We start from the raw sequence: 22,179 nt of genomic DNA, 5'->3' as shown, positions 1-22,179 counted from the left end.
CGTCTTTTTTGCTCATTCACTTTCTGAATAAACAGAACACCTGTTCTTTGTCAGAATGGGCCAATAGGCCCTACAAATAGCTCGCCCTGATAATATGTAACTTGCCATAGCAAGTGGGTGAGTAGATTTCTTGAGACCTGAAAAGTGATAGGAGTGGTTGCACACCTTCAGAGCTTGGGGAGCCTAGTTTTTTCCGATCTTGACTACTGGCCATTGGAGACAAGCTCTCCACAGTCAGTCGTAGAGCACCTTCAAATTAAGGCGAACTTCCTGCCATCGTTGGTGTTCAAATGTGCTGAAGTACTTTCTGACTCCTTCACACAGTCTACATTTCATTGGAGCCATCCTGGATATGCTTCAGTTTTGGACCTTCCCTCCATCACAATAACATCCAGGACATTCGGGCTATGTACCTCATGTGTCAGCCTTGAACCTGGCTCTCGTTGAGAGTGGCTCTGAGGCTTCTCAGCCTCTATGCATCCTGCCTTCAGCTCGTCGAGTATGCCAGGTGGCATATTCTGGCTTTACAGTAGACCCTGAGGTTTTAGCGGGCCCAGCACCAGGGGAATTTATTGGATTCTATCCAGGTGTTGGAGGAGACTCTAAAAGACATGCAGTCGTGGTCCGGCTGCAATTGGGCCAGTGGCAGACCCCTCTTCCTGCCCCATCCAGAGCTAATTCGTGGTGACATATGTGTTGCTGCTGGGATGTGGAGGTCTTCTGGGAGAGGTGGAGATCAGAGGACTCTGGTCTCTATCAGAGACCTTCATCCACATCATCAACTCGTTGGAGTTGTGGGCCATTCACCTAGCGCTGAATCCCTTCTTGCCATCCATCAATGGGATGCAGGTTCAGGTGGTCACTGCTTGTGGTACTGCAACAAGCAGAGGTGGGGTGGAGTCCTGGGTCCTGTGCCAGTAGGCGCTTCCTCTGTGGAGGTAGCTGGATCGCCAGGGTATTTCCTTGGTGATGAACCACCTAGCTAGATATTTAAATGCCAGGGCGATTGAACTCAGCCGATGGCGTCTGACAGATCACACCCTGAGGTGCCAAAGGGCATCTTCCGCAAAGGTTAGAACCCTGGCTAGATCTTTTTGCCGCTGCTGAGAATGCGTAATCAATGTCAAAAATGTGCTTGCTCGAGTTTCCAAGAAGTGTACCTTTCTGTCACTACATCTCCTGCTCCAGGTTCTGAAGTAGATCGGGAATGGACAGGCCCAAGTTATCCTAAAGGCTCCGGATTGGGCAAGGAGAGTGTTGTACCTGTAATTTCTGGGAACGAGCATTTGTTTGTCTACTGCTTCAGGTAGATCACCTGTTGTGGCAGCAGGGAGGGTCTGCACCTCCATGCGTGGAGATTGAGCGGCAGCAGTTGAATGCATTCAGTCTTTCTCCCGAGGTTGTGGAAGTCATTCTTGCTGTGTACACTGTTAAGTTTTTTTTCGGCTCTTTCAGTCTTTTTACATCTACTGAACCTGTGGTCCTTATTTAAATCGCCTGTTGTATTGAGATTTCTAAAAGACTTGACTCATGTGTTTCCTCCCAAGCCTTTTTCTGATGCCACAGTGTGATCTTACTTTGCTTCCCCCTATCCTCATGTGCAGACTATTCAAACACTTGTACAGCTACCCATTATGTCTCCTGACTCTCAAGATTGTGTTTTTGATCGCAGTGACCCCAACTCGTCGTGTGGGCGAACTCCAAGCTCTTTTGGTGCAGCCACTTTATACAAAAACAATCCCAGACAAAGCGGTACTGCTGACCAAGGTGGCTTTCTTTCCTAAAGTTTTAGTTATTTATAGTGACTTTATTTCTATTTCAAAAAAATACGTTTTAAAATAAATAGTCAAAAATAGGCAATATAGGCTGTGTTAAAACATTTTTTTTTAATCTGCTTTTTTCAGAAAAAAGTGGATATTCCTTTTTTAGGTCTCGCTGGCGTTGCAGCGCTTCGCGCTGCCGCCAACGAGACTTATTGTTGCCGTGTTTGCTCCCAAGGGAGACAGACCAGGGCACGCGCAGCGATCGGGGTCTGTGGACGCGCTTGCGCAGACGCACACGCCCCCAAGCGCGCGCGCGCCACGCTCCGCCGGGCTTGTCTTGTTGTCTCGGGTTCTGTTTCCCCGCCTCACTTTCTCTTCCATCCCCTGTCCCGTTCTGTCCTTCCCTCTTTTCTCCCTTGCCTTTTTCCTTTCCTGACTCATCACCTCATCTTGCTTTCTTACAGAACTCCATCTTTTTCTCGTCTCTTGCACACACTCTTCTCGTCTTTCTGTCTGTACGTATCTCGTACTCTCAGGGCCCCTCTCTGTCTCTCTCCAACTCTGTCTCTCTCACCTCTTTCTGTTTCTCCTTTTGTCTCCTCCTTACTTTCTTCATGTGTCAGTCTGTTTCTCACATCCTTTCACATTGTGTCTTCTCAACAGCTGGACTCGCATCACTCCCCCTCGCTCCCGCCTGTCTGACATTGCCCACCACCCCCTCCCAGGGTATCTGCCATGCGCATCTCTCACACCCCGTCCCCCCCCCCCCCCCACTTCCCTCTCTCCTGTCCTCCACGGGTTTGTTTCTCTCTCCCCTTTGCATATTTCTCTCTTTTCTCCCTTCCTCCATCCTTGGGTCTGTGTTGCTCATGTCCGCCTGCCACCTCTGTATATTTCTGTCTAACTGGCTGTGACCACGTAGACGTTATGTAACAAACGCTGATTGAATAACGCGTGTTTTTAATGAATTCCCTTATAGTAAGGCGCACCCCGGAAGTAGTTCTCAATGTCCGGGTTGGACGAGGCGGGGCTAGCTGCAGGGACTCTGGGCACCCCGGTCTCAGTGGTTCTGGTCCTGCAGAGGAGGGTGAGACGATCAGTGGAGGGGTGGGAGTGACTGGTAAACATGCAGGAAGTGGTTATTTCTCAGACAGGCCAAAAGAGCCGGTATTCAGCCCATTCCAGTTAAGAGTCCAGTTTGCAGCAGTTGAATGTTGTAGGCAGAGTTGAAAGGTTATTGAGAGCCAATGTGAAGTTAGATGCAGTTTGCACCTGGTTGTGGTGACCAATAGAGTTTACAGTTCAGAGGGAACTTAATGATGTCAGTTGTTGACTATTATCATAACTATTGTATGCTTAAATAGTGATTTCTGTGTAATAAAGCATCTCAGCGTTTTTATATTAAGGGATTTGTGTATGTTTTCTACACCGAAATAAAATCATAGTATATATTTTAAAACATTTCCAAGCTATGAGTGTTGTGCAGCCGACTCTGCCCAGCCTTCCTTACTTACAACCTGCCAGTTTCTTTCCTGTGACCTTCCCGTTTTCCGACCTCGGAAAGAAACATGCCTGCACGCAAGTGACTGACTCTCTCCAGTACAAATGGCCTTTCAAAGCCACTGGCCTTGCCCGACGCGTGACGCCTTCCCAACCTTTCACTAACACCAGTCTCTCTGCAAGCACTGTGACTGACTTTACCACTGGCCTTTCAAAGATTGTTGTCTCTGGCCTGACCCATGGCTAACCCCGTGCCAGCCTGTCGGAGACACCTGTATTTGTAAAAGCCATGTGACTGACTCTGTCACTGCCCTACTGGCTCGCGAGTCGCAGTGTGCCTACTTTTACTGTCTCTACTCTGTGTAAGTGGGAGGACAGACCACCAGTGAGGCTCGTGAGCCGTAGTGTGCCTGGTTTAAGTGACTGTACTCAGCGACTAAGTGTGGGAAGCCAGAACCACCAGTGGGGCTCGTGCGCCGTAGTGTGCCTGGTTTAAGTGTCTACTCAGAGAGTAAGTGTGGGAGGCCAGAACCACCAGTGGGGCTCGTGTGCCGTAGTGTGCCTGGTTTAAGTGTCTCTACTCAGAGAGTAAGTGTGGGAATCCAGAACCACCAGTGGGGCTCGTGAGCTGTAGTGTGCCTGGTTTAAGTGTCTACTCAGAGAGTAAGTGTGGGAGGCCAGAACCACCAGTGGGGCTCGTGAGTCATAGTGTGCCTGGCTTAAGTGTCTGTACTCAGAGAGTAAGTGTGGGAAGCCAGAACCACCAGTGGGGCTTGTGTGCCGTAGTGCCTGGTTTAAGTGTCTCTACTCAGAGAGTAAGTGTGGGAATCCAGAACCACCAGTGGGGCTCGTGAGCCGTAGTGTGCCTGGTTTAAGTGTCTGTACTCAGAGAGTAAGTGTGGGAAGCCAGAACCACCAGTGCGGTTCGTGAGTCGTAGTGTGCCTGGTTTAAGTGTCTACTCAGAGAGTAAGTGTGGGAGGCCAGAACCACCAGTGGGGCTCGTGTGCCGTAGTGTGCCTGGTTTAAGTGTCTACTCAGAGAGTAAGTGTGGGAGGCCAGAACCACCAGTAGTGCTCGTGATCCGTAGTGTGTCTGGTCTAAGTGTCTCTACTCAGAGAGTAAGTGTGGGAAGCCAGAACTACCAGTGAGGCTTGTGAGTCGTAGTGTGTCTGGTTTAAGTGTCTACACAGAGAGAAAGTGTGGGAGGCCAGAACCACCAGTGGGGCTTGTGAGTCGCAATGTGTCTGGTTTAAGTGTCTCTACTCAGAGAGTAAGTGGGTGGACAGAACCACCATTGGGGCTTGTGAGTCGTAGCATGCCTGGTTTAAGTGTCTCTACTCAGAGAGTAAGTAGGAAGGCAGAACAAGTGTTGGGCCTCGTGAGTCATAGTGTGCCTGGTTTAAGTGAATCTACTCAGAGAATTTGTCATTGTCCTTCATAAATGCTGGCTTCTGATTCGTCAATAGGCTTGTTAGTCTCTCCTCAGTACCGCCTTGTCTTCATTTGTAACCTCCCATGAGAACTGACCCTTTTACTTCAGTTGTTACACGGTACGTCATATTTACTCTGTAAGCACTATTTTCTTTAATGGTTTAAGTGTCTCTACTCAGAGAGTAAGTGGGAGGGCAGAACCACCAGTGCGGCTCGTGAGTCGTAGTGTGCCTGGTTTAAGTGTCACTACTCAGAGAGTAAGTGGGAGGCCAGAACCACCAGATGGGCTTGTGAGTCCTAGAGTGCCTGGTTTAAGTGTCTACTCAGAGAGTAAGTGTGGGAAGCCAGAACCACCAGTGGGGCTCGTGAGTCGTAGTGTGGTTTAAGTGTCTCTACTCAGAGAGTAAGTGTGGGAATCCAGAACCACCAGTGGGGCTCGTGAGCCGTAGGTTGCCTGGTTTAAGTGTCTGTACTCAGAGAGTAAGTGTGGGAAGCCAGAACCACCAGTGCGGCTCGTGAGTCGTACCAGTGCGGCTCGTGAGTCGTAGTGTGCCTGGTTTAAGTGTCTACTCAGAGAGTAAGTGTGAGAGGCCAGAACCACCAGTGGAGCTCGTGTGCCGTAGTGTGCCTGGTTTAAGTGTCTACGCAGAGAGTAAGTGTGGGAGGCCAGAACCACCAGTGGGGCTCGTGTGCCGTAGTGTGCCTGGTTTAACTGTCTACTCAGAGAGTAAGTGTGGGAGGCCAGAACCACCAGTGGGGCTCGTGAGTCATAGTGTGCCTGGCTTAAGTGTCTGTACTCAGAGAGTAAGTGTGGGAAGCCAGAACCACCAGTGGGGCTTGTGTGCCGTAGTGCCTGGTTTAAGTGTCTCTACTCAGAGAGTAAGTGTGGGAATCCAGAACCACCAGTGCGGCTCGTGAGTCGTAGTGTGCCTGGTTTAAGCGTCACTACTCAGAGAGTAAGTGGGAGGGCAGAACCACCAGTGCGGCTCGTGAGTCGTAGTGTGCCTGGTTTAAGTGTCTACTCAGAGAGTAAGTGTGGGAGGCCAGAACCACCAGTAGGGCTCGTGATCCGTAGTGTGCCTGGTCTAAGTGTCTCTACTCAGAGAGTAAGTGTGGGAAGCCAGAACTACCAGTGAGGCTTGTGAGTCGTAGTGTGGCTGGTTTAAGTGTCTACTCAGAGAGAAAGTGTGGGAGGCCAGAACCACCAGTGGGGCTTGTGAGTCGCAATGTGTCTGGTTTAAGTGTCTCTACTCAGAGAGTAAGTGGGTGGACAGAACCACCATTGGGGCTTGTGAGTCGTAGCATGCCTGATTTAAGTGTCTCTACTCAGAGAGTAAGTAGGAAGGGAGAACAAGTGTTGGGCCTCGTGAGTCGTAGTGTGCCTGGTTTAAGTGAATCTACTCAGAGAATTTGTCATTGTCCTTCATAAATGCTGGCTTCTGATTCGTCAATAGGCTTGTTAGTCTCTCCTCAGTACCGCCTTGTCTTCATTTGTAACCTCCCATGAGAACTGACCCTTTTACTTCAGTTGTTACACGGTACGTCATATTTACTCTGTAAGCACTATTTTCTTTAATGGTTTAAGTGTCTCTACTCAGAGAGTAAGTGGGAGGGCAGAACCACCAGTGCGGCTTGTGAGTCGTGAGTCGTAGTGTGCCTGGTTTAAGTGTCACTACTCAGAGAGTAAGTGGGAGGCCAGAACCACCAGATGGGCTTGTGAGTCCTAGAGTGCCTGGTTTAAGTGTCTACTCAGAGAGTAAGTGTGGGAAGCCAGAACCACCGGTGGGGCTCGTGAGTCGTAGTGTGGTTTAAGTGTCTCTACTCAGAGAGTAAGTGGGAGGCCAGAACCACCAGATGGGCTTGTGAGTCCTAGAGTGCCTGGTTTAAGTGTCTACTCAGAGAGTAAGTGTGGGAAGCCAGAACCACCAGTGGGGCTTGTGAGTCGTAGTGTGGTTTAAGTGTCTCTACTCAGAGAGTAAGTGTGGGAATCCAGAACCACCAGTGGGGCTCGTGAGCCGTAGGTTGCCTGGTTTAAGTGTCTACTCAGAGAGTAAGTGTGGGAGGCCAGAACCACCAGTGGGGCTCGTGTGCCGTAGTGTGCCTGGTTTAAGTGTCTACGCAGAGAGTAAGTGTGGGAGGTCAGAACCACCAGTGGGGCTCGTGTGCCGTAGTGTGCCTGGTTTAACTGTCTACTCAGAGAGTAAGTGTGGGAGGCCAGAACCACCAGTGGGGCTCGTGAGTCATAGTGTGCCTGGCTTAAGTGTCTGTACTCAGAGAGTAAGTGTGGGAAGCCAGAACCACCAGTGGGGCTTGTGTGCCGTAGTGCCTGGTTTAAGTGTCTCTACTCAGAGAGTAAGTGTGGGAATCCAGAACCACCAGTGTGGCTCGTGAGTCGTAGTGTGCCTGGTTTAAGTGTCACTACTCAGAGAGTAAGTGGGAGGGCAGAACCACCAGTGCGGCTCGTGAGTCGTAGTGTGCCTGGTTTAAGTGTCTACTCAGAGAGTAAGTGTGGGAGGCCAGAACCACCAGTAGGGCTCGTGATCCGTAGTGTGCCTGGTCTAAGTGTCTCTACTCAGAGAGTAAGTGTGGGAAGCCAGAACTTCCAGTGAGGCTTGTGAGTCGTAGTGTGTCTGGTTTAAGTGTCTACTCAGAGAGAAAGTGTGGGAGGCCAGAACCACCAGTGGGGCTTGTGAGTCGCAATGTGTCTGGTTTAAGTATCTCTACTCAGAGAGTAAGTGGGAGGACAGAACCACCATTGGGGCTTGTGAGTCGTAGCATGCCTGGTTTAAGTGTCTCTACTCAGAGAGTAAGTAGGAAGGCAGAACAAGTGTTGGGCCTCGTGAGTCGTAGTGTGCCTGTGACTCTACTTGGAGAATTTATCATTGTCCTTCATAAATGCTGGCTTCTGATTCGTCAATAGGCTTGTTAGTCTCTCCTCAGTACCACCTTGTCTTCATTTGTAACCTCCCATGAGAACTGACCCTTTTACTTCAGTTGTTAAACGGTACGTCGTATTTACTCTGTAAGCACTATTTTCTTTAATGGTTTCTCCTATTGCAGACACTCTATGCTTTCCTGCAACATTCAGCGCACCATGCATGCTTTCACGGGGCGCTTTTACAAAAAAAAGCATTTGTTTGTCAACTTGACAAACAAATACGTTTTTGGGTAAAAGCGCCCCATATCACGCTTTCAGTTTAATAGCGGCCGCAGACCTTTCCTTAGACACGGCTTGTCTAAAGAAAGGGGTGTGGCCACTAGTGAAAGCGCAGCATGGGGCGCTTGTAATCAACAGGCATTTGCAATGCAATAGGTCTCGCATTTTAGAAACTTTGACCTATTGGTATTGTAAATGACAATGCCTTTTATTATTGCAGGTTTTTTTAAAACCCAAATAAAAGGCATTGTCATTTACAATGCCAATAGCTCAAAGTCTCGCAATTGCGAGGCCTATTGCATTGCAAATGCTTGTTATATATACTTTGTGCAAAAAAAAAGGGCTCTGGGATGCTGTGAAGGAGATTGGGATTACAGTTAAGTAACTATTTCATCCTTCACCTCTCTTTTCAAATTATTATGCTCAATCTCTTATTCCGTGTGCAAGCCCTGTGTTCTTTCAGTATTCTAATTTGATCGGGGGCGGGGGGGCGAAACAGGCTGCAGGGTGGGTCACAAGCCACTTAGTTGTAACCTCAGAGCAGTCATAGGTTGTTATTTTGGTCCAGCTTGAACTCAGTCGAGTAATGACTCTTCCCTCAGCAGAGATCTAGGAAATATTCTTTACAACGAAGTTTGATTTAACAGATAAGGCTCCTAAATAAATGCTGTCCCAAAGTGGGTTAAATGAACCTTACCTTATTTCCATGGAAGTAGAGGAAATCAGTGCATTGATGCATATTTGCAGCCAACATAGTTTTTTTTTGCTCAGACATGAAAGACTTGAAAAAAGGTAACATCTTGATTCAAAGCAGAATTGGCTTTTGTAGGTGTTGGTGAATGATAAGAGTTAGTCAGTTTCCCAATAAATTGCCACATTATTCCTTCTGTAGAAGGTTGACAGAGAGGACAGATGGTTAAAAACAGAAAAGCAAATCACAGTTTTAGAAAGTCATTACAAGAGCCACTTCAAAGGAGCACCCATTGCTTTTTAGTTAGTATTTAAGCCATTCTTTGGTTTGTGGTTGCATTTGCCTTATTTTGCTGTTTTATCATGCCCTATCCCATTTTCACAGAACTGGGTGAGCTAGCAAAATGACCCTTGGACTGGATTCTTCAGATTGTCTGTCTGATCTATTATTTTGTGATGTGTTTGATTTCAGTTAGCACAGACATTAAATTATTTGACGACTTTTTGCATTACCACTGTTCTCTAGGGCATTCTGTAGCTCAAGCATTTGGTACAGATGCATTGAGTTCTGCTAGGGTGCCCTCAGACTACATGTACATTTGTAGTGAATCATGGCATTGTAGTTGTGGACCTTTTCATAGATTGCTGCATGTTTAAGGGGCAGGAAGGTTATTCTTTGAGGTTTGCATCTTCACCCCTGGAAACCCGCTGTACAGTAGGTATTTTTAAGGGAAGCAGATACAAGCTTTAGTTGAAGACTCTTGCCAGTTCTTTGGGCTGGAGATCTTTTTCCTATAGCTCCTCAAGCCTTTATGTATTTCTGCAGGAGTCTGCTTTAAAGTTGAAGTCAATTTGCCTCTGCTTAGGTTATTGTGATATGCCACAAATATACCAAAGTTATGTGCTACTGTTGTCTCTCCTCATCCACAGCCTAATCGAATCTCTTAAGTTCTGGAGGACACGCTTCCTGCTGCTCCCGGCATGTGTCAGTGCTACTAAGCGCATTATGGAGGGAGAGGCTCACTGTGACATATACGGGGACAAGCCACGCTCAGACGAGGAGGAATGGCAGTTGCTGGACGGCTTCATTCGGTTTGTGGAGGGCTTGAACCGAATCCGGCGGCGTCACCGCTCAGACCGGATGATTCGGGTGAGAGTTCTTTGGCAACAAATCAAAAACGACAGGAGGGGGGAAATGGAGTGAATCAAAACTCAGAAAGATATAAGAGATAAAGGGGAGAAAGTGGGGAGACATAGGGAACATAATTGAATGGATCAGGGGATAAAGAAAGTTTAAAGATGAGATTCACAGTTAGGGAATCAGATGAGGTGAGAGGAGGGTTTGGGTACGACGGTGAAAACAAAAGCAAATGTAATGGCCGGTGGGATCAGAAACACTGGAGAGCTAGAACAGGGAGCGCTATTGAGGACATTGAAGTAGGTGACAAACAATTGTGAAGTAAGACAGGAGGGAAGTAAGATGATGGACGAAATGAACAGGAAAGGTGAAGAGAGGTAATAGCAAAGGATGATGAGCATAGCTCTTTGCAGAAATGACAGGCAAGAAAAAAGAAGCATATGGGAAAATGAGTTTTCATCAGAAGGATGAGTTATGAAACATTAGGCCACTAGTTAGCTTTTAATTTGTTAGTTACGAGAGAAGTGCATATGATTAACCACTGCACCAGCAGTTTCCTAGAGCAGAAAACACTTTCTTATGTTCAACATGGAGAAGATTGCAACTCTTGTCTTATGCTCATCTCTGGTGTATTTCTTTAGAAAGGGGCCGCCTTGAAAGGTTTGCAGCTGCCAGGGGCAATACCCACACATCCCCCGGAGCCAGTGGGACCTCCAGCTGGGAAGAAGGGAACATCCGCTCTTTCTGCACTTTTGGAGATGGAGGCCAGCCAGAAGTGAGTAATGGAGAAGCTAATTTAATAGGAACAGGAAACCGAACACACCACCACAGGCGCTCTCTTTAATACGAAAGGGATGCTACTTGTGCATGGAAAGGTTTTCAGCATAAGCATTATCACAACAATCTTCACAAGTGGATGGATTCAGAACAAAGGCTGTACCATGTGTGTTGTGTGGACACGTTGTTTCAATTGATGCTGGGATGTTACATGAAATTGGTGGTTAGTTAGTTTAGTACAGGAACAGGGATGAATGTCACAAAGAGATGAATGCATGTATGTGTATGTGCGGGGTGGATATAGGAAAAAGAAGGTGCGTTGCAAAGCCAAGGGACTGTCTGGGCTGGACTGTTGGGTTGTGCCACATCATTAATGGGGTAGCGATGTGTCAAGTGGCAACTCTAATCACTTATTGATGGGATAGGCTTGTTTGTTGGGTGGGTAATGGGAGTTTGGGTAGGGGTGAGTGTTGTGGAGATGGGGTGGAAATGTGTGTTGCCTGCAAAAAAGGTAGAGATGTTTCTCGTTGCAATGGAAGTGCTAACGTGTCATGGGTTGAGACTGGTGGGTGTGAGGTAGAGATGTATGTCGAGTGAAAATGAAGACAGTGTGTACAGGTATAAGTAAAGATGTTGGTGTGACAGAAATAGTGATATTTGTTGTGGAGATCCAGGGTTAGAGATGTGTGTCAGCTAGACACACCTGTCAGGTCGATACAAGTTAGGAGATGTGCTTTAGAGGTAGAGGGATACAGATTAATTTACAGGTGGATGAAGAGATAGGGATTGGTCAAATTGCATCCTGTGTAGGGATGTGTATATCAGATGGATACAGGCATATGTGTCTGTGGTTGTTGGTTTGTCCATGGAGGGTCGTCCATGGAATTATACAGATTGTTTTTCCCTGTAGTTATCTATGGAAAGGGGTAGATAAATGTGGACTAACAGCCAACACCATTTCAGGGTGTGGGTCATCTAACCATCCTCTTAACCTGTGTCATTTAATCCATCTGCTTGGGGTCTTGGTGCATTTAGTGCTATAGAGTGTACAAATATCCTTTCTTAGGTGGTAGTGTAGTGTGTTACAGGGTGTGGAACGTGAAGCGAGCTCATTGCATTTCTAAGTGTGTTTATGTCGATTCTAATGCCAGCCTGCAGGGTTGGTGACCGTTCTAAAACTAGAGTAAGTGTTTTAAATTTCCCTTATCAACTTATATATATGTCTCGGGCTAGTTATCCCAGGTCCTCCTTCTCACATAGGTTTCCTAAAATGTTTGGGGCACTTTGTATTGTTCAGCTATCACATATTATGTCGCCAGTTGGTGCATTATATTCTTGTGAGCAGACATGTGTCTGTGATTGTGGGTTTGCACAACTGAGTGTCTCTGGGTCTTCAGGCATGGAGGCAGGGTGAATAAGCTGTTCAAGGGAATGCCCTCCTGTCAGTAGCAAGTGAGCAAATGGTCTGTTGTCCTGTTTCTGGTCGGCTGTCATTGTATTTCCTTATCTGGTGCTGATATGTTCTCTGAACTCTGCCCTTAAGCAAATGCAAGGACAGACAGCCCTTCGTACTCACCTACAATAATCTGTAAATTCGTAATAATAATAAATAAATATCTTTATTTTCTAGGTTATTAAAACCATTCACATTATTTATAAAACCCGCGCTTTCCATATATCACCATAAAAAGCAGATGACAAATCTTTAAAGGATAAAAGATTTCGGGATCCAAAAGTGAATATGCCAGAATTGTGCTGAAAAATTTGATAAATGTACTACTACTGCGCCTGAGAAGATCGCCAGTGAGGCGGTTCTTGCTACCACTCTGTCCATGAACTTCACAAATCATGCGGTGAGCCTGCAGTCCCTACCTTGAAAACATTGTTCAATTGCCTCCTGACATAGGTGAATATTCAGTTCTCGAAATGATGACTTTAGCCGGACTTGCCTTTCCCACTCAAAGCCGGGACACGTGGACAGAACCTGGGCCAGTGATTCCTTCGAGTAGAGGCAGAAGCGACAAGCAAAGTCTGCCCATGTGAATTTCCATCTTTGGGCTACTTCAGCCACGTTGACTAGGCCCGTCTTTAGGGTTTTGACCGGGGAAGTGTCAAGTAGGGTTGAGGGTTCAGCTTACTTTAAGTTGCTGCTACAAACTGGTTGTGAGACTTAACTTGGAATGTAAGAATACCTTTTTTGCTGACTGGCTTTTGACAGCCCTCTGTAGAAGACATTTGAATGAGTCATTTGAAATGTTAGAAGCCCACGGGAAGGTCATTTGTAGATCGATCAGGTCTTCCAAATAACAGCGTGCCAAGATGATGAGTACAGGTTTCACATTTCTTGGCCCATAAAAAATGTAAAGCTTCCGGCTTCAGCTCCCTTTAATTTGAACCATAGTTCCAGTAAATTGGCCCTATGTTGCGGTATTTTGTCTATAAGGCCAAATTCTAGTGGAATCTGAGATGCCCCAGTAGAGTTAGAGGGCCGAAATATTTGATGGAAAAGCCTTGATTGCCGATGATTTAACCACCGCTCAGATTTATCAGGAAAGCTTCTAATCCATATACCAGAAAGGGCAAAAACTTAGCTTTTATACCTTGCAGCAGTGGCAGCAATGAGGCGGGGGCCTGTAAGGGTGGTTGCAGCTTTACTTAAACCTACCATTATCCCTGCCACCCTTTGTTGCATAGTATCCATGTGAAGACTTGAGACACCCGAGGCCTGAAAAATGTATAGGAGTTTAATTGCCAGGACCAGAGATGCTGCTTTCATGTCCTTGTAAAAGTAACAATTTTCGTTTTTTCTGGATTAATTTCTAGCCCATTTGTGTCACAGTAAACAGCCAGAGTATTGAGTGCAGATTGCAGCCCAATGGCATAAACATCCAACAATACTGTGTCGTCAGCATATTGCATAATATATAAAAGAAAGTTGATAAATCCTGGAGGCGGTGGCCCCCCCCCTCCATTAGGGCAGAGGAGTGCCGCCCCCTGCTGCCAGGGCAGCAAACGTGAAAAATAAAATGGTAATAAAATGAATTACCATTTTTATTTTCACTGCTCCCAGCCCAAGCAGTGTTTGGGGGTGGGGCTGCTGCTGACTGGCAGCAGGAGAGGTGTGCTCACACCACCAGCTGGGGTGGAGAACAGGCACAAGCTCCCTGTGCCATCTGGAGCGTCGGGGCAGCCCGCTCCAGCCAATCTTGGCACTATTCTCATGATGCTGCTCTGGTTCTGATGCTCCGTCCATCACCACCCCCTTTTGTACCGCTTTGTTCGCCATAAGTTGGCAGGGTATGCTCAGACGTGAGTCCCTTGCTCACTTTGCCACTGGATTCAAGCAAGCCTGGCTGAAGACGGCTGAAATGCCAGAAACCGGTCCTAGGAAGCTTGTTTCCGTTCCAGGGAAGGCATGGCTTGGCAGTTCGGGCTGGACTGTTTCCATGTGGCACAGGGTCAGACTGATTTGCATATGGCCATGTCTGAACTGGGGTGGCAGAGTGGGCTAAAGAACGGTGATGGATTAAACCCAGATCTGTTGACTGGGTGTGAGTGTTTGATTGGTTCTGATGCTCCGTCCATCACCACCCCCTTTTGTACCGCTTTGTTCGCCATAAGTTGGCAGGGTATGCTCAGACGTGAGTCCCTTGCTCACTTTGCCACTGGATTCAAGCAAGCCTGGCTGAAGACGGCTGAAATGCCAGAAACCGGTCCTAGGAAGCTTGTTTCCGTTCCAGGGAAGGCATGGCTTGGCAGTTCGGGCTGGACTGTTTCCATGTGGCACAGGGTCAGACTGATTTGCATATGGCCATGTCTGAACTGGGGTGGCAGAGTGGGCTAAAGAACGGTGATGGATTAAACCCAGATCTGTTGACTGGGTGTGAGTGTTTGATTGGTTCTGATGCTCCGTCCATCACCACCCCCTTTTGTACCGCTTTGTTCGCCATAAGTTGGCAGGGTATGCTCAGACGTGAGTCCCTTGCTCACTTTGCCACTGGATTCAAGCAAGCCTGGCTGAAGACGGCTGAAATGCCAGAAACCGGTCCTAGGAAGCTTGTTTCCGTTCCAGGGAAGGCATGGCTTGGCAGTTCGGGCTGGACTGTTTCCATGTGGCACAGGGTCAGACTGATTTGCATATGGCCATGTCTGAACTGGGGTGGCAGAGTGGGCTAAAGAACGGTGATGGATTAAACCCAGATCTGCTGACTGGGTGTGAGTGTTTGATTGGTTCTGATGCTCCGTCAATCACCACCCCCTTTTGTACCGCTTTGTTCGCCATAAGTTGGCAGGGTATGCTCAGACGTGAGTCCCTTGCTCACTTTGCCACTGGATTCAAGCAAGCCTGGCTGAAGACGGCTGAAATGCCAGAAACCGGTCCTAGGAAGCTTGTTTCCGTTCCAGGGAAGGCATGGCTTGGCAGTTCGGGCTGGACTGTTTCCATATGGCCATGTCTGAACTGGGGTGGCAGAGTGGGCTAAAGAACGGTGATGGATTAAACCCAGATCTGTTGACTGGGTGTGAGTGTTTGATTGGTTCTGATGCTCCGTCCATCACCACCCCCTTTTGTACCGCTTTGTTCGCCATAAGTTGGCAGGGTATGCTCAGACGTGAGTCCCTTGCTCACTTTGCCACTGGATTCAAGCAAGCCTGGCTGAAGACGGCTGAAATGCCAGAAACCGGTCCTAGGAAGCTTGTTTCCGTTCCAGGGAAGGCATGGCTTGGCAGTTCGGGCTGGACTGTTTCCATGTGGCACAGGGTCAGACTGATTTGCATATGGCCGTGTCTGAACTGGGGTGGCAGAGTGGGCTAAAGAACGGTGATGGATTAAACCCAGATCTGTTGACTGGGTGTGAGTGTTTGATTGGTTCTGATGCTCCGTCCATCACCACCCCCTTTTATACCGCTCTGGAGCATGAGAGCAACGTTGGGATTTGGAGAGGGTTGGCTGAGGCTCCAGGAGGATTTGAGGTGACGAGGAATAGGAAGCGTTGGTAAGGACGGTTTTAAATGTTATTTTTTGGTCACTGAACAGGACTGCGAGAAACTCACATTGCCTTCAGCCTTAATTCCAGAGCTCTCAGTCACGGCCCATTATAAAATCTGTTAACGAGCCGTGATTGAGAGCTTTGAAATGGGAGGCTAAAGGCATTGTGATTTATCACAGTGCCTGCCACTGGGTTTGGCACTGGCTTGACGTCTCTCCTCTTTTGAGGGTCACCGACCGCCACTGCATGATTTTATCAGGGCCCGTTCAATGTCGGCTATAAATATATTGAAAAGAGTTACGGCTAGGATGCAGCCCTGCTTTAGCCCTTTCTTGACATGTACTCTATTCGATAAAGTGCCATCCTCGCTGAGTTTGACTTGCACTCCATTATATGAATGGAGGGCATTGATGGCATTAAGTGGTTTTGTTGGTGAGGCTCCAGGCACTTAATTTCTGCCATAGCCTGAACCTGTTGATGCAATCAAATTTTTTTTGTAGTCTATAACACATGCGTGCAAGGCTCGTTTATTGACCACGGTTGAATGGTTTAAGTGAGCCAGTGCTATGAAATTGTCCGTGGTCCCGGTATTTTTTACGGAACCCAATCTGAAACCATGGGATAATATTTGCCTGCAAGATGGGTCTTGCAGGTCTTGAAGGACTTATGAAGCAAAAAATGTAGCATCCACATCAAGCAGGGCTATCAATTAATAATTTGCTGGGTCATCCCTATTCCCCTTTTTATGAATTGGGACAGTGTATGAGCCCTGCCAGGACGAGGGGATCAGACCAGTTAGCAGGACGTTGTCAAAAACACTTCCTATTCCTTTGCTCCAGAATTGAGGGTTTTGTTTTGAATATTGCTGTGGGCAAGCCATTTGGTCCTGGGGCAACATTGCTTCTTCCTTTAATAATGATGTTTTGAATAACTGCATGCTTAATTCTGACGGGACTGGGACATGGGAATCGCTCGCCTGACTTTATCAAGTGTGGCAGTGATGCTGCTTGCTTGGGCCATACCGATGGCACATTTAAGGCGTTGATGGTAGTGCTATACAGGCCAGCAATGTAAGTTTCCCATGTTGTGCTATCTAATTGATTGTGCCTCAGTGGATTTGACGGCATTGTGAGCTGATTTATCCACTTCCAAAAAAAGATGACTATTAGCAAATGTTGCTGCTTTAAAGAAAATTATCCAGGTTTGTTCATGTGCCACCTGCTTAGCTTCCAAAACTAGCTTCTTGTATTGAGTCCTTAGTTGGCGAAGTTTGGCACTGCATTGTTCTACACCTTGGGATCCATCGCTAATTGATCCTGCTAACTTTGCGATCTTTTGTTTTTGAATGTGCGGACTAGCTGTGTACCATGATGTCTGCCCATTAGCAGGAGCACCTGATTGGTCACATCGTTTGCCACTTGTTTTGTTTAGCTCAGAGTGTAATTCACGTATAGCACGATCCCAGCTTGAAGAGCTAAAGGGTTGATTGTCACCGGTGTTGGTGTTTAAATGATTAGTACATTCATCACTGTAGCTGTCTGTACATGCTGCCAGATGCTTTTTGACATTAAAGGACCAGTAGGAGCGGTTTAGTCTTAGAGAGGGGAGGCTTTTTCCCAACTGCATGTGCCAGTTTATCCTGTAACCTTGAATCTGTAATACTGTTTTTTGAGGAAAGTGATCGCTTTCCATCCGATGGTCTATCTGAAAAGTAGTCAGCTTATTAAATATCAACAGTGATAAGAAGGTGTCGTCCAACACAGCCCCACGTTTGGGAGCCAGCTGCTTGTAGGCCGCCAGTCTATCAAGGTTATGGCGGCCATTCAGGACTTGTAGCCTGAGCGAGATTCAGCTAAGGTGTCCTCTATTGCGTCTCATCGTTGGAAGTGGAAACAAGGCTTTGTGATGTGCAAATTATATCCATTTGCCATGTGGATTCCAGGTTGTCACAGTAATTGAAAAGGTTCACATTAAAGTCCCCTGTAACAATTATTTCTGCACTTGGTTTAGTATTTGTGATATTGTGCCGATAGTTGCTAAAATAATCCCCTTTGGCTTGAAGGGTTTTCCTTTCTGGATTCAGATACACTCCACACAAGATCAAGTGCTAACGGTGGCTATTTGCTGCGGAAACAAATGATGGACGTAATGCTGAATAACTCAAACACCCCCATTTAAGAGATCTGTGTTAAATAAATCCATTGTTCTTTTGCTCTCTACCACCCCAGTTTGGACCCAGCCATATGCAATTAGTCTTGACCCTGTTCCTCATACGAACAGTCTAACCTGAACTGCCAAGTTGGGTCCTCCCTGAACCAGAAAAAAGCATCCTGGAACCAGTTTAGGGGTATCACCCTCAACCAACCTACCTTGAATCCAGTTGCACAGCGAGCAAGGGACCCACGTCTGGCTATACCTATCCCTCTACCTATCTGTTTGTGAGTAGTCGTGCTCTACAAGCCACTTGATTGATTTATTTATTGATTGAGATTGGTCCTTAAATTTGGCTTAACAGCCTCGGTGGGACTTGGATAACATAAATTGATACAACTTATTCCACTTCCCTTGCAGTCTTTCCAGTCTATTATGTACTGGTCAGGCTCCCCAGGGTCAAGCTGTTTCATGTTGCTAAGCTGCAAGTTATTTGGATTATTTATGCACTCCTGAGTCTGAAGTTCTTGAAACTGCGGGTAAATTAGTACCAAGAGATGTAGTTAGAATTTAAAAAAAGATAGAGAGCTAGGGGAGTGCCAGTTACTAATTTCCCCTCCCTGGAACACCAGGCTGTAATACATAGGGTTTGAGGTGATTAAGACACTTCCCCAGGCACACTCTAATCTCAGTATCAATACATCAAGACCTGGTCTTCAAGGCATCTCTTTTTAAGAACAATTATATAAGTGGAGGTATGGGTTCCATAACTTTTATCTCCATATACTCCCCTCGTATTGTATTCCGAGGTAGTGACCTTCCACTTTAATGCCTTAAAATGTTTTTTAAAACTTTTATTTTTTGTTTTTACAGATGACAATCACTTAACCACAATGCCCCTGACCGGCATACAGGGGTGTAGATATGAAAAATATATCGAACATAGATCGCCTCAATCTATATACAAACTCAGAAAAAACTCACCAGCTATGCCCACTTGTTTCATCATTGGTAGTCATCTTGCCTTAAAGAAAAAAGTGTCCAGAACAAATGAAAATGGTGCTAAAAAAAGTGAAGTGAATATATCACACACCACTAACACGAGCATGTGAATATTAAAATTGAAATAAGTAGCACATTAGCCGAAGTCAACTTTATTATTCACTTGTGCACTTATTCAAATTAAAACCGGTTGCAATTTATGCATACCGCTTCATACTGAGCCGACATGTTTCATTGCCACTGCAATTTTTGGGGCAATTTCATCAGGGCAGTGAGGTCTTCTAGCACCAGTAATGGACACTGTAACTTTCTTCTTACAGGGACATAAACGAGCCACAGTCCTTCATACAAGCTCTTCTCTTATGTCACTCATTGAGCAAAACTCCATCCGTGAGTCTTCTCGAAATGATTACACTCTGCCGTAGTGTCAATCGCCCACGTTTCCCGAAAGCGTGTTATCTCAACCGTCAACTTTATTCTGGCTCCTAGTTGGTATATTAAAAACAAGGTGAGTCTCTAGTGGGCCTATCAAGATGAGTTAGGAGTCCCTAGTAGACGTCGGCATGTTTCGAGCTTCCCCAATGCTCTTCTTCAGGACAATACAGGGTACAGCCCTGTGTGTACCACTCGAAGGTGACCTAAAGTGAGGTAAAGTGAAATGCAAAAACCGCTGCAAAATAAGCAAGTGTTAATAATACATATGACACATGTTAGTCATGTTGTATCTGTAATAAAGAAAAAGAACATTTGTTAGGAATAACAGCCTCCCCAGGGTGGGGTAGGTAAGAAAACACCGCAATTCCATGATGCTCCTCACGGTGTGTGCCTAGATGCTGCAATCGTGTGTTTCGCCATGCTGAGCTGCGAAAGAAAAACACAACTACATACCGCTTGCCTAAAAACCTTAATGGAACTTAAGGCGCTGTTGATCCAGTGCGCGTTATTTAAAAGGAATAAATAAATGCACCTCGTGACTGTGCCGTGAAACTGACAAACAATAGATTCAATAATATATAACACAAATAACATATTTTTTCAGAAGCAATGTTATTCCTAACAAATGTTCTTTTTCTTTATTACAGATACATGACTAACGTGTCGTATGTATTATTAACGCTTGCTTATTTTGCAGCGTTTTTTGTAATTCACTTTACCTCACTCTAGGTCACCTTGGAGTGGTACACACAGAGCTGGACCCTGTGTTTTCCTGAAGAAGAGCATTGGGGAAGCTCAAAACATGTTGACGTCTAATAGGGACTCCTAACTCATCTTGATAGGCCCACTAGACACTCACCCCATTTTTAATATACCAACTAGGAGCCAGAATAAAGTTTTTTTCGCCCACTAATTAGGTATTTTTAACTCACTACACTCCACTCCACTCCACTCCACTACACATAGCTCCTCACCATATAGTGCTCCTACGTCTCATCGCAAGTCGCAGCATGCCTCCTGCAGCGGGTTGAGATGGCCCCAATGATGAAGCATGTCACCGTGGGGAAACCCTGGTGAGTGAGGGGACTCAAGAAAGGAAAGCTTTCCTTTCTGACTGATTTTCCTACTCAAATTGAGTGAAAATCCTTGTTCCCAACTAGGTCCTTATCCGATAACTCGGATTTTGTAGGTTTCCAGAATTGGCTTTCATAAGTAGACTAAGCAGCCCATGTTTGATATTCTTCCACACTCTCGTAGCCTTTCCTTGGCGCAATACACAAGCATACTGTAGGAAAGTGGGTTTTTGTTGCAGTAACCCCACCACTTTTTGCCAGACTACTGATGCACTTTTTCTTGGTGTGCCCTGGGTCCCTGCCAATCAGGTTCCCAGGGCCTGTGTTCTTTCTCCAAAACTAACCCAATTGGCATATCTGGCCACAGGTCAGCCCCTGGTAAATGGTACCACATGTACCCAGGGCACTGTGACCAGGGAAGACCTCCAAAGGCTGCAGCACTTATTGTGCCACCCTTAGAGGCCCTGTACCTTTACACACACACACTGCCTTTGCAGGCTGCGTTTTTTGGTGCAGAACAAAGTGAAGAGTTAACATGCCACACATCCCTGTGTGCCATGCCTACAACCCACTTCCCTGGCATAGATCAGTCACCCCTCTAGCTGGGTGCCCTATCACAGTGTCTCAGTCCATTCTTAGACGTAAGTGCAGTGCTGCCATTAAGAGTATATGTCATTACGAACTCCACAGCACCATAATGGCTACACAGGAAACTGAGAAGTTTGGTGTCAAACTTCTCAGCACATTAAACCCACACTGATGCCAGTGTGGGATTTAATGAAAAATGTACACATAGGGCATCGCAGAGATGCCCCCTGAAAACAAACCCACCACTAGTGTCCAGGCTGAGTGGCTGCTTTCAGCTGCCCCCACCAGGCATGTTTCTGGACCCCTGGGTCGAGAGCCTGCTGCTCTCTGGGGCCTGAAACAATGCACATCCTGGGACGAGGTGCCAAGCCTCCTCCCCTAGGATGGGCAGGGTTCATGAAAGGGGAAGCCTCAAAGGTATGCCGTCTTTGTGAGCCTCCCCAGACCATTTGCTGCTTTCAGCAACTGGTTCCCACTGGTTCTACCCCCCACTTTGGGCAGGAGAACCGGCGGGGAAAACAAGTGAGGGAAAGTGGTGTGCCCACCTCTGCCAACTCCACCCCTCAGGTGGGGGAGGCGAGATGAAGCACAACTCTGAGTCCCCGCCATCTTGAGGATGGGGGGACCCAACCAACCAGGGACAGGCCTCTGTCCCCCTCCCACTGGAGGGTGGCACAATACGGGTTGTACCCACCCCAGGGAAGGGACCCATTAGTCCCTGCCCTTTACCTACCTGTAACACCCCTAAATCTTGTATTTAGGGGGCACCCTGAACCTTGCTTCCTCAGATCCAGCCTGACAACAAGAAGAAAAGAAGAAGCACCGAACAGCTGTGCAGCCAGCTAACAAGAGGACGACGCCCAATGACTTGGCCCCAGCCCTACCGGCCTGTATCCCCTCAAACCTGCTCCTGCGAAATCCCGGTGTGTCCTGCAGCCAGCAACCTCGAAAACCCCTTAGGACTTGCCTGCCTTCACTTCCAAGACTGCGTCTGCCATGAACACCGAATTTGTTCAAACTGCAGCTTCTGGCTCCGGCTAGATACCGCAAATCCAGCCCACTCTGCACCCACCGAACCCGGCCTGAGCTTGAGTGGAAAAACACAACGAGGAGGTCCCCCCGGCGATCCTGACCTGAGATCCGGCGACCCCTGACCTGCCTCAAGCCTCCAGCCGACGCCTGCAGCCTAAATCCAGAAGGCCCCCCCCCCTGACCGCGACCCGGAGCTGGTAAGAAGATCCGACCCCAAAATGCACCGCTGCTCCCGACGCCCCGCAGCCTTGTGTGCCCAAACCAACGGTGCCTAAGTAACCCTTAACTTCCCAACTTACCTCTCGAAGTGGTGGTCGCACCCAGAAGTCCTTCGTCTCCCTGCCTGCAGTGCTTTTGCAAACCGAAGTTTCTCCATTGAAAACAACAGCGCACCCAACCTCAAAACAGCACCCTGCACCTGGCCGCCCTAGTGCCGCTGAGGGTGCACCTTTG

The 22,179-nt window shown here is 47.2% G+C and overlaps 1 protein-coding gene across 11 annotated transcripts in view; it reads left to right on the top strand.

The window, feature by feature from the left end:
• DEPDC5 (DEP domain containing 5, GATOR1 subcomplex subunit) overlaps positions 1-22,179 on the top strand; it is a 628,116-nt gene that overhangs the window by 334,784 nt on the left and 271,153 nt on the right. For all 11 annotated transcript variants that reach the window (XM_085634591.1, XM_085634584.1, XM_085634590.1 and 8 more), the window contains exons 30-31: positions 9,473-9,692; positions 10,322-10,455. In XM_085634591.1, the coding sequence (XP_085490717.1) occupies positions 9,473-9,692; positions 10,322-10,455 (354 nt within the window). The remainder of the gene's footprint in view (positions 1-9,472; positions 9,693-10,321; positions 10,456-22,179) is intronic.

The sequence above is a fragment of the Triturus cristatus genome, chromosome 11 (genome assembly GCF_964204655.1).
Source record: "Triturus cristatus chromosome 11, aTriCri1.1, whole genome shotgun sequence".
In the NCBI taxonomy this organism is placed as follows: domain Eukaryota; kingdom Metazoa; phylum Chordata; class Amphibia; order Caudata; family Salamandridae; genus Triturus; species Triturus cristatus.
The sequence above is the reverse complement of the archived record's forward strand: the minus strand, read 5'-3'. Positions and strand labels throughout refer to the sequence as shown.